The sequence below is a fragment of the Lytechinus variegatus genome, chromosome 11, assembly GCF_018143015.1.
Source record: "Lytechinus variegatus isolate NC3 chromosome 11, Lvar_3.0, whole genome shotgun sequence".
In the NCBI taxonomy this organism is placed as follows: domain Eukaryota; kingdom Metazoa; phylum Echinodermata; class Echinoidea; order Temnopleuroida; family Toxopneustidae; genus Lytechinus; species Lytechinus variegatus.
In genome coordinates, this window is record NC_054750.1 from 3426531 (window position 1) to 3438852 (window position 12322).

At 37.1% G+C, this 12322-nt stretch overlaps 1 protein-coding gene across 3 annotated transcripts in view; it reads right to left on the bottom strand.

The window, feature by feature from the left end:
* Positions 1-3587: 3587 nt before the first annotated feature.
* LOC121423682 (sodium- and chloride-dependent glycine transporter 1-like) overlaps positions 3588-12322 on the bottom strand; it is a 37273-nt gene continuing 28538 nt past the window's right edge. For all 3 annotated transcript variants that reach the window (XM_041619112.1, XM_041619113.1, XM_041619111.1), the window contains exons 7-12: positions 11463-11597; positions 10965-11068; positions 10294-10531; positions 9794-9919; positions 9029-9244; positions 3588-8671 (exon numbers count right to left, since the gene is read on the bottom strand). In XM_041619112.1, the coding sequence (XP_041475046.1) occupies positions 8309-8671; positions 9029-9244; positions 9794-9919; positions 10294-10531; positions 10965-11068; positions 11463-11597 (1182 nt within the window). In that variant the 3' untranslated portion in view covers positions 3588-8308. The remainder of the gene's footprint in view (positions 8672-9028; positions 9245-9793; positions 9920-10293; positions 10532-10964; positions 11069-11462; positions 11598-12322) is intronic.

Sequence of the window (12322 nt, forward strand, 5' to 3'; positions counted from 1 at the left end):
GCGGCGGCGGCGTCAACATCAAATCTTAACCTGAGGTTAAGTTTTTGTCTCACCTGCGAAGCAGAGTGAGATTATAGGCGCCGCTTTTTCAGACGGCGGCGGCGTCAACATCAAATCTTAACCTGAGGTTAAGTTTTTGAAATGACATCATAACTTAGAAAGTATATGGACCTAGTTCATGAAACTTGGCCATAAGATTAATCAAGTATTACTGAACATCCTATTACAGTTTCATGTCACATGACCAAGGTCAAAGGTCATTTAGGGTCAATGAACTTAGACCATGTTGGAAGAATCAACATCAAAATCTTAACCTGAGGTTAAGTTTTTGAAATGACATCATAACTTAGAAAATATATGGACCTAGTTCATGAAACTTGGACATAAGGTTAATCAAGTATCACTGAACATCCTGCATGAGTTTCACGTCACATGACCAAGTTCAAAGGTCATTTAGGGTCAATGAACTTTGGCCGAATTGGGGGTATCTGTTGAATTCCCATCATAACTTTGTAAGTTTATGGATCTGATTCATGAAACTTGGACATAATAGTAATCAAGCATCACTGAACATTTTGTGCAAGTTTCAGGTCTCATGATTAAGGTCAAAGGTCATTTAGGGTCAATGAACTTTGGCCGAATCGGGGGTATCTGTTGAATTACCATCATAACTTTTAAAGTTTATTGGTCTAGTTCGTTAAACTTGGACATTAGAGTAATCAAGTATCACTGAACATCCTGTGCGCATTTCAGGTCACATAACCAAGGTCAAAGGTCAATGAACTTTGGCCGAATTGGGTGTATCTGTTGAATTACCATCATAACTTTGAAAGTTTATGGATCTGATTCATGAAACTTGTATAAGAGTAATCAAGTATCACTGAACATCCTGTGCGAGTTTCAGGTCACATGATCAAGGTCAAAGGTCATGTAAGATCAATGAACTATGGCCGAATCGGGGGTATCTGTTGAATTACCATCATAACTTTCAAAGTTTATTGGTCTAGTTGGTTAAACTTGGACATTAGAGTAATCAAGTATCACTGAACATCCTGTGCGCATTTCAGGTCACATGACCAAGGTCAAAGGTCAATGAACTTTGGCCGAATTGGGTGTATCTGTTGAATTACCATCATAACTTTGAAAGTTTATGGATCTGATTCATGAAACTTGTATAAGAGTAATCAAATATCACTGAACATCCTGTGCGAGTTTCAGGTCACATGATCAAGGTCAAAGGTCATGTAAGATCAATGAACTTTGGCCGTGATGGGGTTTTTTGTTGAATAACCATCATATCTCTGTAAGTTTATTGGTCTAGTTCATAAAAAGTGGACATAAGAGTAACCATGTATCACTGAACATCTTGTGCGAGTTAGAGTAGTTTTCAAAGTCAGCACTGCTGCTATATTGAACCGCATGATGCAGGTGAGACGGCCAGAGGCATTCCACTTGTTATTGAATATTGACAGAAGCTATTTACAGTTATTCACTTTTTTGAAATAATAATTCATGTACTTTGTGTGTTAAATAATTGGTAAAAAAAAACAAAATTTGAGGTTTGGTGTCAAAGTAACTGAATGATATGTTGTGCAATAAACTTTGTTTTATTAAAATAATCATTTTCTCCCTTGCTCTGTAGATCAAAGTAAGGGTTCCCTTGAAATTGTTGTTTTACATTATAAGCAGCTGAATATGAAATAAATATTTTCTATACAATAAAAGAAATGATGGTTTATTGTTCATTATTGTTAGGTGTACCTATCACTGAACTTTTTGTTCCTTGTATTAGAAATACGTGTGTGATCATGATGGTGGTTGTGGCGATGATGATGATGGTGGTGGTGATGATGATGATGGTGATGGTGGTGGTGATGACAATAATTATTGTTTACCTGGGTAGCCACTTCAGCTCTTATATACTGTTATTTCAGCTGGCCCTGAATAACATAATTATAACATTACCCTTCTCGCTTCTAATAATGTTCTTTTTACCCTTCTCGATTCTGTTAAGTCTTGAACCTGATAAGAAGGTCTTATGTCTGAAGTCTTTGGAATGACTCGGCCTAACCGACAACTTTTTCTTTTCATGTGGGCGCACTACCACTGAGCCACCATGTCCAGTGATGATGAGGCTGATGATGTTGGTGGTGATGATGATGATGGTGGTGGTGATGTTGATGATGATGGTGATGATGATGGTGGTGGTGGTGGTGATGATGATGATGATGGTGGGGGTGATGATGATGATGGGGGTGATGATGATGATGATGGTGGTGGTGGTGGTGATGGTGGTGATGATGATGTTGGTGGTGGTGATGGTGGTGGTGGTGGTGGTGATGATGATCATGTTGGTGGTGGTGATGATGGCTTTGTTGGTGGTGGAGACAGTTGTGTTGATGAAGATGATGGTGATCATCATGATCATTGTGATGATGATTTTAATGATGTTGGTAGTGATTATGTCAACAGTGATGATGCTGTGAGGTGTTGACAGTGCTGATAAAAAATATGATCATGGAGTTGACAATGATGGTGCTGATGGTGATGATCAGATAATGGGCATTATTGGTGATGGTGATGATAAAATGATGTTGCTAAAAACATATGAGACTGACTTGTGTTAATTGAGCTCGGGGCGATATGTACCCTTATGATAAAAAAAACCAAAGGATTCGTGTCTACAAATGAATTCATAGATCATAGTGTTTATAGCAATACTGCCCTCTTTCGTTTGAAATAATACAGTCACACTATTTCATGCACATTTGTTTGCATTTCTTGTTATGGACTTTTCGATCATGACTGGAGACCATGAACTGACCGAAGTGCAATGCCATCTGAAGCCTTAATTGTGTTGTGTTTCAGGAATTCAAAAATAAGCAGATCCTATCTTGGGACTATCAAGTACTGGTAGACTACCGGGTACTTCCCGTAAATTCGGTGACATTCTTCACCATCATCTTCACTTCTACTGGCAATTGAGTATTTATAATCCAACAGCAGTATCTGTTAAATAATTTTTCACTCTCATTTCACCGTCTAGAGTAATTGTTACTTCATTTAAAAACCACAAGACCTAATTAAAACTTATCGATTTCATGGGTGTTCCTTCTGAGAAGTAGGGTACATGTATAAACGATCTCAATTCATCTCCTTAGGTTAATACTCCATGAAAAATTCTTTCAAACAGCTAAAAAAAATAATAGCATCACCTTCCCCATCCTCATCAACTTCCTCTCCATCATCTTCATCACCATCATAACCATCAGCATCATCATCACCATCATCATCGTCACCATCATTATCATCACCATAAATCATCACCACCATAATCACCATCATCATCACTATCATCATCACTCATCATCACCATCATCACCATAATCACCATCATCATTATCATCACTATCATCATCATCACCATCATCATCACCATCATCATCATCACCATCATCATCATCATCACCATCATCATCATCAACATTCCCATCATCTAACAAGGCATTTACTCCCCAAATCACTTCAATTTTACCCCCATTGACGCTTCACTCCCAAACGACAAATGCAAATTTTGACAAGCCATATCCAAGACAAAAAGATAAAATTTTATTCAATTACTTGTAGCATGAATAGGAAAAAAAATAACAAAAGAGAGAATCTATGATTAACTACAAGACATAATATATACACTACTCAGTATCCTACTCGATGATAGAAAGGGGAGAAAAAAAGAACAACTTCTTTAGAACTGTGTCATCCATACATTTATATAAATGGAAATATACAAATGTACACAATGTAATTTAACTCGTTCAATAAGTTACATAACTAGATACAATACAATATCATTTATGACCCTGTATAGCAGACCAGTGACCATAATATAAATATTGATATCATCTTTTTTTTAATGATTCAGATTTGTTATAGAGTCGAGGATAAAATGACCATCAAGAAATGTTGGTAAATTCACATGAAGATTTGGCAAACTTTCAGAGCGACGGTCATACCGTGAAGCAGGAATTCAGAAATCAGAGATTATATGTGGGTGCTACCTCATGCAACCACTCAACATCACACAATGTGTGCAAAATTCCTTCAACCGATACCCTCCGTATAAGAACATTCGCTCACGACTTACAGCGTTGTACTGTTTTATTGTGACTCGACTGCGTATACTAGGTATATATCTCACACAGCAGCATACAAACAATTTGTCTGCAATATCAGATTCTTCCCTTTTTTCAGATTTGGAACTTAAGAAAACATTTTGTTGTTTCTAATGAACATGCGGTAAATACTTGTAAATTGTATGGCATTCAAAACATCATTAAAATACAATTAACACTATTTTCTTCCAATTCCCAAATCAGAAATGAAAAAATATTCTGCATCAAACTTTTAAAGAGTTTTTGTTTATAGACAACTTTAATGAGCGAAGGAAGCAAAATCATTTTCTTTGGCCAATAGATGCTCGTCCAGTTTTGTAATACTTAGGGTTGAATCTTTTTAATTCTTGGCATGGCCGGATTTTATTTGATCAGTTCAGTTTTGTGACAAACATCAAACTCCACAAAACTGGGAATATGAATGTGTTATAATGAAAGCCATTTTCAAAATGGAATGCATTATACGTCTCTTGTTATGAAAAAAAAAGTCAGCAAATATCATTTGTAACAGTTGTTTGAACACAACACCTAATGAATATGAAAACTTCATCCTGAAGTTGAGAGGGCAGATGGCAAGTGTATAGAGTTCAAAGAACATCTTCTTCAGCTTGACTAAGAAACTGGAAACAAGAAAATTCTATGAATTCCTTTCTCACCCAACCAGGATCTATAACTTATTGCTCCGCATATTTATGACTGATGAACAAATACATTATAACTTTTAAAACGCAGCCTATAGAACCCTGAAATTATGATCATTTCAAAACTCTTCAGCTTTGGACTCAAATCTAGCACAAAAATGAAATAAAATAAAAAGGTCTTGTCGAAAGCAAAAAGCAATTCATCTTACAGTCAGATTTTGTTTTCAATAAAAATTGGACTTTGGAAGACCAAGATTGTCTATAAATAAAATGGTAGAAAAATGAGAAAGGATTCTTTGAAAAACAGTGGTCTCTTGATATGCTTTATACGACATGGTGCCCATGAAAGCTTGATTCTGAAATTAATTTCTGCCCCTACCGACGAATTCTAAAGAGATAATAATCCCTTTCTCCTCATTCAGAGATTGCATTGATACTTAATGCATTGCAATTATTTTCCAAGTTTTGGCCATCCAAACTTTGAAATCATACTATCTCAATACAATGCTGCATACTATAAACAAGACATGGATAGCTAAGTTTACAAGTAACCCTTTTGTGCACTTGCGACTTTGGAAGGAATTTGCATTAATTACCACATTCATTTGGTAAATATAGAAATAACACAAACATATTGTTTTCCTTTGAACGATAATGGCTAGTTAGAAACTCAACATAAAATGATGGCTGGTTATGATGGAGATTAAAATAAAATATTTGCCCGGCCTGTTCTTTGGCGTGTATGTCAAACAAATAATTTGTTTACATCGTTAGCACACCATTGGCTTAATATATACTGCTTGTCAGCCATTAAGAGCTAATACTTCAAAATATTATATAAAAAAGCAACAAAAGCTTTAAAATCTAAAATGAAGTATGCAAAAGAAACGACTTTCCATCAGTTTCAAAACTGCCAACCATGGGGAAAAACATGCACAAGAAAGGTGTAGAAAACTAGGTAGCACACTTATGTAACATTACTAAAAATGTTAAAGAGGGGACAGAAAATTATCAATTCATTCACTGCTAACGATGTTTTTTTAGCAAAGTAATGTCAATAAAAATTTTACTTTTCATCTTCAATTTTAATCAATACCAGTTTTGTAAGTTAATGTATAACTCACTGCATCTAAGCTATTTTTTTGTATATATTTTTTATTTTTTATATTTTTTTTCTTCTCACTTTGATTGTATATATGATTTTTTTGTTATTTTTTCTTTTTTATATAGATGTACTATATACACTATGTCAGGCCATGGTGTTACCAAACATTGGATATTTACATTGAGCATTATATGCCTGTATACACATTTCATCTTCAGTACAGATCAACGATACAGTGCTAACATGCCACTAATAGGCAAATACACTACACAGTGGTCCCCAAAACGTGAACAAGGTGTTCCAACAAGTGGACTCGAATCACAGAACTAGTTGAAGAAATACCACTGAAGATTTGAATTTAGCTGCAGGGCGCAGTTTTTTCTGTTTGATCAAGGACAAAGATATCCAGTAAACTGGCGGGAGGGGGAATCCCTAGCGGTCGATGATTAGCAAATTGGCCATGCAGAAATGGAGATCTGAAACACTTTACAGAAGTCCTTCCACACCGAAATGTCTTCATCGACATAACTACATACATGACAAACGTTTGACACTTGTAATGACCGACTTGTTGATTTGCATCTCTTTGTTCTTAAATCACCATCAATGCAAACAGCTGCTAAACATGTACTTAATTTACTTAAGAAAAAATACATATATCAGTGATCACTTCAAGATGGTATAAACCCTGTTCTTTGCTGTGTAAATATTTTCCCCTTCTCAAAATTAATCTTAACTTTAATAATGTATATCATGTATGTTACAAAAAGGAACTGCTTACTGTCTGGACATCAGTAGGGACAGTCTGATGAACTGTCAACATTCTTCACCATTTTTTAATGCAAATGTAAAAGAAAACAAGACGGCCACAGGCCATCGAGCTTGCTATTCGTTCTGCTAAATGACGGGAAGTGCCTTGAATACTCAATGCTCTTGGACAAGGACATTCGTAACGAGAGAGTTCGCGTTTCATATTTTTCAATAATGAACCTGAGCATATGATTTGTCGTCAACGGCAGCAAAATTGCCACATTTCTATATACAACTATTCACACTATAATACACTCTATTTACAATCAGGCACACACTTTGTCATCCTACAAGTGCAATTTTTTTTTGTTCAATATGGACATTATTTTTTCATCTATTTCTCAAAGCTCAAGGCTAATAATTTCCTTCAACATTAATTTCAAAGTCATACCTTGGCTGCTAAAAACCAGAAAAAGCGGCAATACTACATTTTTGGAATGTATGGAGGGATATTTTCATCATCTTTCTATGTCTGTAATATATATATATCTCTCTATAATTTTTCAATTCCATAATTTTTTCCCCCAATAAATAAGCATTTGCCTCCACCACCACCTAGCAACATGCAAAGGAACAATTCAATAAACCTGTATTCAACTCTGAAAAGGTTTAACTAAAACATAGGTACCTAAATGGGTTCACTTTTGTTTTTTTTCAATATGGATAATTTTTTCCCTACATTAAAGACAACTAATAAAGCAAAGATAATGAAAATCTAACTGCTACCACATAAAAGAGGCACTTATAAAGATATACCTTTGAAGGTGTCCAGGAGGGTAAATTGTCATGGTAATAAGTTTATTTACAAAGACAGGATATACATTTCAGGGCAAATATGTTCTCACGCAAAAATGAACTTAAAAATTGGAAAAATAAATACATTGACAATTACCCTGCTCAAAAAAAAATGTCAAAGTTTCTTCTCTCCTGCTCCCGATATGAGTTGAACTTTATCAGACCTGCTGGACATTACTACGGTGTGTGTGTCTACTCTTGGTTAATTGCAAATGTAGGGTAAAAGGATGGATGAGTTCTCTTTTAAAACAAACTTGGTACACTGAATGACCAAATATGTATGACACGCTGATGAGAAAACACAAAGAGGTAGCAAAACCCTGTATTGAATACTGGCCGAGGAGCTGTTTCTCCATCTTGTATATAACCGCCCCATAGTTCGGCCGAAAGCGCGGGGAAGCCTCCATCACCAGAAGTGTAACATGGCTTCCCAGTCTGCTTCCTTTTCCGTCGGTATCTCCCAACAATTGTATTCACCGTTTCTCCTCAGTTGCTGAACCATTGCACATGGCTTCTCAACAAAACTTGGCTTGATAAGTAGAGCAATGAGCCTTCTTGTGTGCTCATCCTCGTGGGAGCTGCTGGCCAAGCATGGAAACCCATCGATCCGGCGGCAGTCTTACATCGTAAGGAGCAGCACACCATCGCGCACACCATGAACAGTTAGCAGAGTCCAAATTCCCATTCCACTATTTCAATTGCAAAGATTTTTAAAAGGTCAAGGACTCTCGCTCCTGTATTAGAGAGTTTCCAGTCTGTCTTTGAATGTCAGTACTTTACTGCAACTAAACGGATTCCGTTGTGGCGGTGGGGACGTAGACGGCAGATGGGCCTGGTGATGACTTGACATCGTCAAGATGTAGTTGACCTCCCATGCTGGTTCCGTTTCTCGTGTGGACATCCCAGGCGTGTTGACGGTTGGACATCACCATAGGACCCCAGGAGTCTGTTGGGGTAGCCATGGCTCTTAGTCGCTCCCTGAAGGTATCACCCTTGGCCTTGATGAAAGCATAAATCCAGTATATAGGGATCCACATGATGACGGAGAGAATTAAAAGCCAGCCGAGTGCGTGTGCCCATCCAGGGAAAGGGTAGGTCTCAGTAGCCATAGGGGGTTCCCAGGAGATCCAGCTGAACAACATCACAAACTGCGCAAGAGGAAACACAAAGACAAGATGGACAACAATTAGTGGCTATTCAAGAAGCTTGTACTATCATTCAAAGAACCTATCCTTGCTATATCAAAAATAAAAGTAAAGGTCACACGGAAAAGAACTTCACATATCTTCTTCTTCCATATCCGCCTGTCCAGGATTTGCATTTGACAGGCCAATGACCTTTGTAAATTCCACACATTTGTACTTGTATTCCTTTTATTCTATATTGTATATTAATAAATGAATACAATGGATCTTTTTCCAACAGAGGACAGGTGGGCAACTTTTTCAGAAGCCCCGAAGGCTTGCAGCTTCCAGGGCACGAGAATAAAGTTTGGTTACACTTACTGATAGCACAGCAGGTGTAAGGAAACACCAGTTGAGCTTCCACCAATTGAAGAAGATGTTGTCAACGATCCTGTCGCCCAGCATGGACCTGATGTCATTGGTGAAGTTCTTGACACCGTACACCCAGCCAAGACCGATGCACTCGGACATTCCGAAGATTAACAGCGCAAAGTCGGCGGCATACTTGTCCATAAGAATAACCCAGTAATTACCAGCCTGCACCAAAGAGAGAATGGAATGGTTAGGATTCAAATGATTCCAGCAGTAAATCTCGAGGTCTTGAAGAATCTTCATCTATGTTGGATTATTTATCCATAACATTTCATGGCATAGGGTGGACCTTTTACGTTTCTTTTGAATTCTGAGTATCTGATAATAAATCGTCTTCTAAGCTGGTGGAAGTATATTTTTTTGAGGACTGTGACTGGTATTCACCCTTAAATTTTAGATTGACAACTGATTTCATAATCTTGACAATGTAAGTCATAAACTGGACAATCTACTTCATGATCTCCACAAATTAACCTCGTAATCCTGACCAGCTTCCAAAGAGAAAAGGCAATAGATCAATCGAGCAGAATCTTATTTTACCCAGAGCCTACCAAGATGGTAGAACTGACAGAGAAAGGCAATGGGCTGAAGAGGACTTTACCAAGTTACAATGATACATATTAGGATAAGACTTGACAAAGGTTCTGGAAGGGCTCCCCCAAGTTTTTTACTATAAATAGGAAACAGACTGAAAAAAATTGCTTGGTATCTCACCTGTGTTACGCATATTAAACCAAGGAAAAATGCAAGAATGCAGTATCCTCCCAAAACAAAGATTTTCTTTTTCCTCAGATTAAATTCATCAGCAATTGAAGTGACTACTGTTTCAACTATACAGAGCTGCAGATTAGGGGGGGGGGGAGAAAAGAGGAGAAATATTGGTTAAATATTTACCAAAAAAAAAAGATGTCGACTGAAGAAATAAAACTCATCATTGTAATACAAATACATGTACTTTAATTTCAAATGTGTCCCTTTTATGAGCAATTTTTATGAATAACCAATTTCAATATAGAAAGCCAAGATATTATTTTGTATCAATCATTTACCTTTCACATCACATCAATTTCATATTCCATATACATGTAGCAGTGCTCCAACAAAAGTATGAATGAAATATCACGTTACAAATGTTTTTTTCAAACATTCAATCATATTTATAATTTGAATGAAGCATATGATGCAAATAATCAAAAAAAAAAAAAAAGACTTACCTGTGATCCTAACCCAAGGGTGATAAGCATAAAGAAAAAGAGGAAAGCCCATAGCGGCGAAATTGGTAACCTAGCAACGGCTTCTGGATAAGCAATGAAAGCGAGACCGAACTGTTCGTCGACCACCTCTGACACTGGTTTTTTAAGTTCGTGAGCCATGTAGCCCATGATCGAGAAGATTACGAAACCGGCGAATATGCTGGTGGCGCAGTTTAGTATAGGTACAATGAGGGCATCCCTAGAATGAGCAAAAACCAAAAGACGAATCAATGATGCTGTAATTTTCTACAAAAACGTTCTCCACTATAATGTAATGCTACACATGATTTTCTATTCATTTGTGCAGTTCAAACCTGTAATACTTTCGATTGCATATAAACATTTCTACTAAAATATATTTGAAGTTTGAGAGTTGAGTTGCCTTGCACTGGCAACCATGCATGTGTGCTTTTAGGAAGAACTTCTGAGAGCTTTGATCTGGTTCACACCAAATCGAAGGAATAAACTGATAAAGATATAACATATGAACTGATTGCAACATGACTCTACACTCAAAGAGACTTATTAATTTTGTTCAACATGGCATTACACTACCCAAGGTAACCCTATTTTAAGCATTCTCACCTCCTGAATAAAATGAAATTGGGACGAGATTGGTGATTGATTCTTACCTCATGCAGTTATTTTTAAAGCGGTTGTAGGATGAAAGCGTGATAAGACCTCCCCATGATGCGCTTAGTGAGAAAAAGATCTGTACAGCAGCATCCTTCCACACCTGTTAGAGGTAACCAACCAAGAAAAGAAAGAAACCAGGATCAAAATAAACTACCTCACCAATGTAGGGCTGTCGACTCAAAAAGGTATTTTATATCACTCTTCTGGTGCTCTCACACAAAGACTTGGGCTGTACGACAGCAGGATTTCAGAGCGTTTCATCAACATTTGTAGTCTGATAAGCCGACTTGTCAGACCCGACAACGTATTAAGATTGGCTGATAAGTACAAAAGTGTGACTGTTACAATGGCAGCTGTCTGATGAAACGGCCCTCGTTTTATGAAACAGAGTAGGCTGATTTTCTGCAGCCATGGATAAAAAATAGATCATTGCTCACCAACTTGGTTCGAGGAGTCAAAATGGACAAGGATTAATGAATAGGTAATGCACTAACCTTGGGGTTTTTGAGCAGCTCCCATCGGGGCTTGATAAAAAAGAGAATTCCATCCATGTGACCGGGTAGAGTCATTCCTCGAACCAGGAGAATAACAAGGACGATGTAGGGGAAGATGGCAGTGAAGTAAACAACCTGACAATAGAAAACAAGATGGAAAAGGCATGTGAATGTGATTTCATTAAGGATTACGATATTCATAGAGCAATAATGGCAGCAATAACAGGACGTAAGATGGTGAAATTAATCAACTTTAATGAAACACATGGGGTTAGTGATTGGGTCAGGATCCTGCATACCTTTGCATTAAACCTAGGGATATAAAAAAGAAATCATTTGGTTATAGCACCATCACAACTTCGTATCATATTTTACCTTTAAAATTTGGTGCTTTGCAAATACCATGCTGTTATTTGTCATGTGTCTGGTATTTTTTTTTCATGAAGTTTACACACATCATGTTTTGAAGTGTGTGAAATGATCAAGATGGTTCCATATGGAAGAATGGTGTGACATATGGTAGAGACACTGTTGGTAGGGACGATGATGACGTATTGCACCTTTCGCCATGCACCACGGTTTTCAATGGGATGTAACACCCATCAAGTACAGGGGTCCTCAGCAGGGGAGCGACACTGCTCTGTGCCACAAAGGAATTCCAGCTTATCACAATGCACCTAATCTAAAGGTTTCATTTCTTTGAAAATAGGTATTGTTTGATTGAACTGTGGTTCTGATTATCAATGGATTGATGTTGTAATAGGTTTTTCATTCCCTAAATGTTGTCACAATGTTTGGATTCCAGTGCTTTCCAGCAAACAATGTGATATTGCCAATTTGAAGATTAAAGTACATGTATA